Source organism: Cynara cardunculus (genome assembly GCF_001531365.2).
Source record: "Cynara cardunculus var. scolymus isolate 2C chromosome LG 5, CcrdV1, whole genome shotgun sequence".
Taxonomy (NCBI): domain Eukaryota; kingdom Viridiplantae; phylum Streptophyta; class Magnoliopsida; order Asterales; family Asteraceae; genus Cynara; species Cynara cardunculus.
In genome coordinates this window covers 25,185,039-25,185,699 of record NC_037532.1, presented here as the reverse complement: position 1 = coordinate 25,185,699, position 661 = coordinate 25,185,039, and the positions used below count along the sequence as shown (strand labels likewise).

The following is a 661-nucleotide window of genomic DNA, read 5'->3' as shown; positions in this document are numbered from 1 at the left end:
ATATTGTTGCTAGAGAGAGTGGTAAACGAACAATGTTGACTGCATTTTTTGACAGAAATAAAGAAGACGAGGGTGCAAGACAACATTTATATAAAGACTTTCCAAAACATTACACATGGAATGCGAGCGCACGTCGTTGGAATCAGAGAAAACAAGGATCAATGATAGGACGATTGGTTTATGCTAATCCCGCCGAAGGAGAGCGGTATTACCTACGCCTACTTTTATCTCATATTAGTGGGCCTACATCTTTTAAAGATCTATTYACAGTCAATGGCATATTATACCCGACATTTCGGAAAGCAGCACTTGAGAGAGGCTTAATAGAGACAGACGATAACTTATCACAATGTCTTGCAGAGGCTTCTTTATTTCAGTTTCCCAAAGCTCTGAGGAGGCTATTTGCGACAATATTAATTTATTGTGAGCCAGGAGATGTTCGCAAGTTGTGGGATCAACATTATGATTCACTTTCAGAAGATTATAGACGACAATGCGAAAGTGCTGACCGAGTTTGGAATATGGTCCTAACTGACATCACAAGCTTTCTACAATCTATAGGTAAAAATCTTGATGATTTCGATCTTCCAAAGATAAATGTAGATACTAACTTACAATTTGGAAGTTTTCGTGAGGTACAAGAGGAATACTCCATAGTTGT

General features: G+C 38.3%; 1 protein-coding gene across 1 annotated transcript in view; it reads left to right on the top strand.

The window, feature by feature from the left end:
* The first annotated feature begins 32 nt into the window (after positions 1–32).
* Positions 33–661, top strand: part of LOC112512927 — a 1,725-nt gene continuing 1,096 nt past the window's right edge. Inside the window, exon 1 of the mRNA XM_025119054.1 lies at positions 33–561. Coding sequence (XP_024974822.1) covers positions 33–561 — 529 coding nt within the window. The remainder of the gene's footprint in view (positions 562–661) is intronic.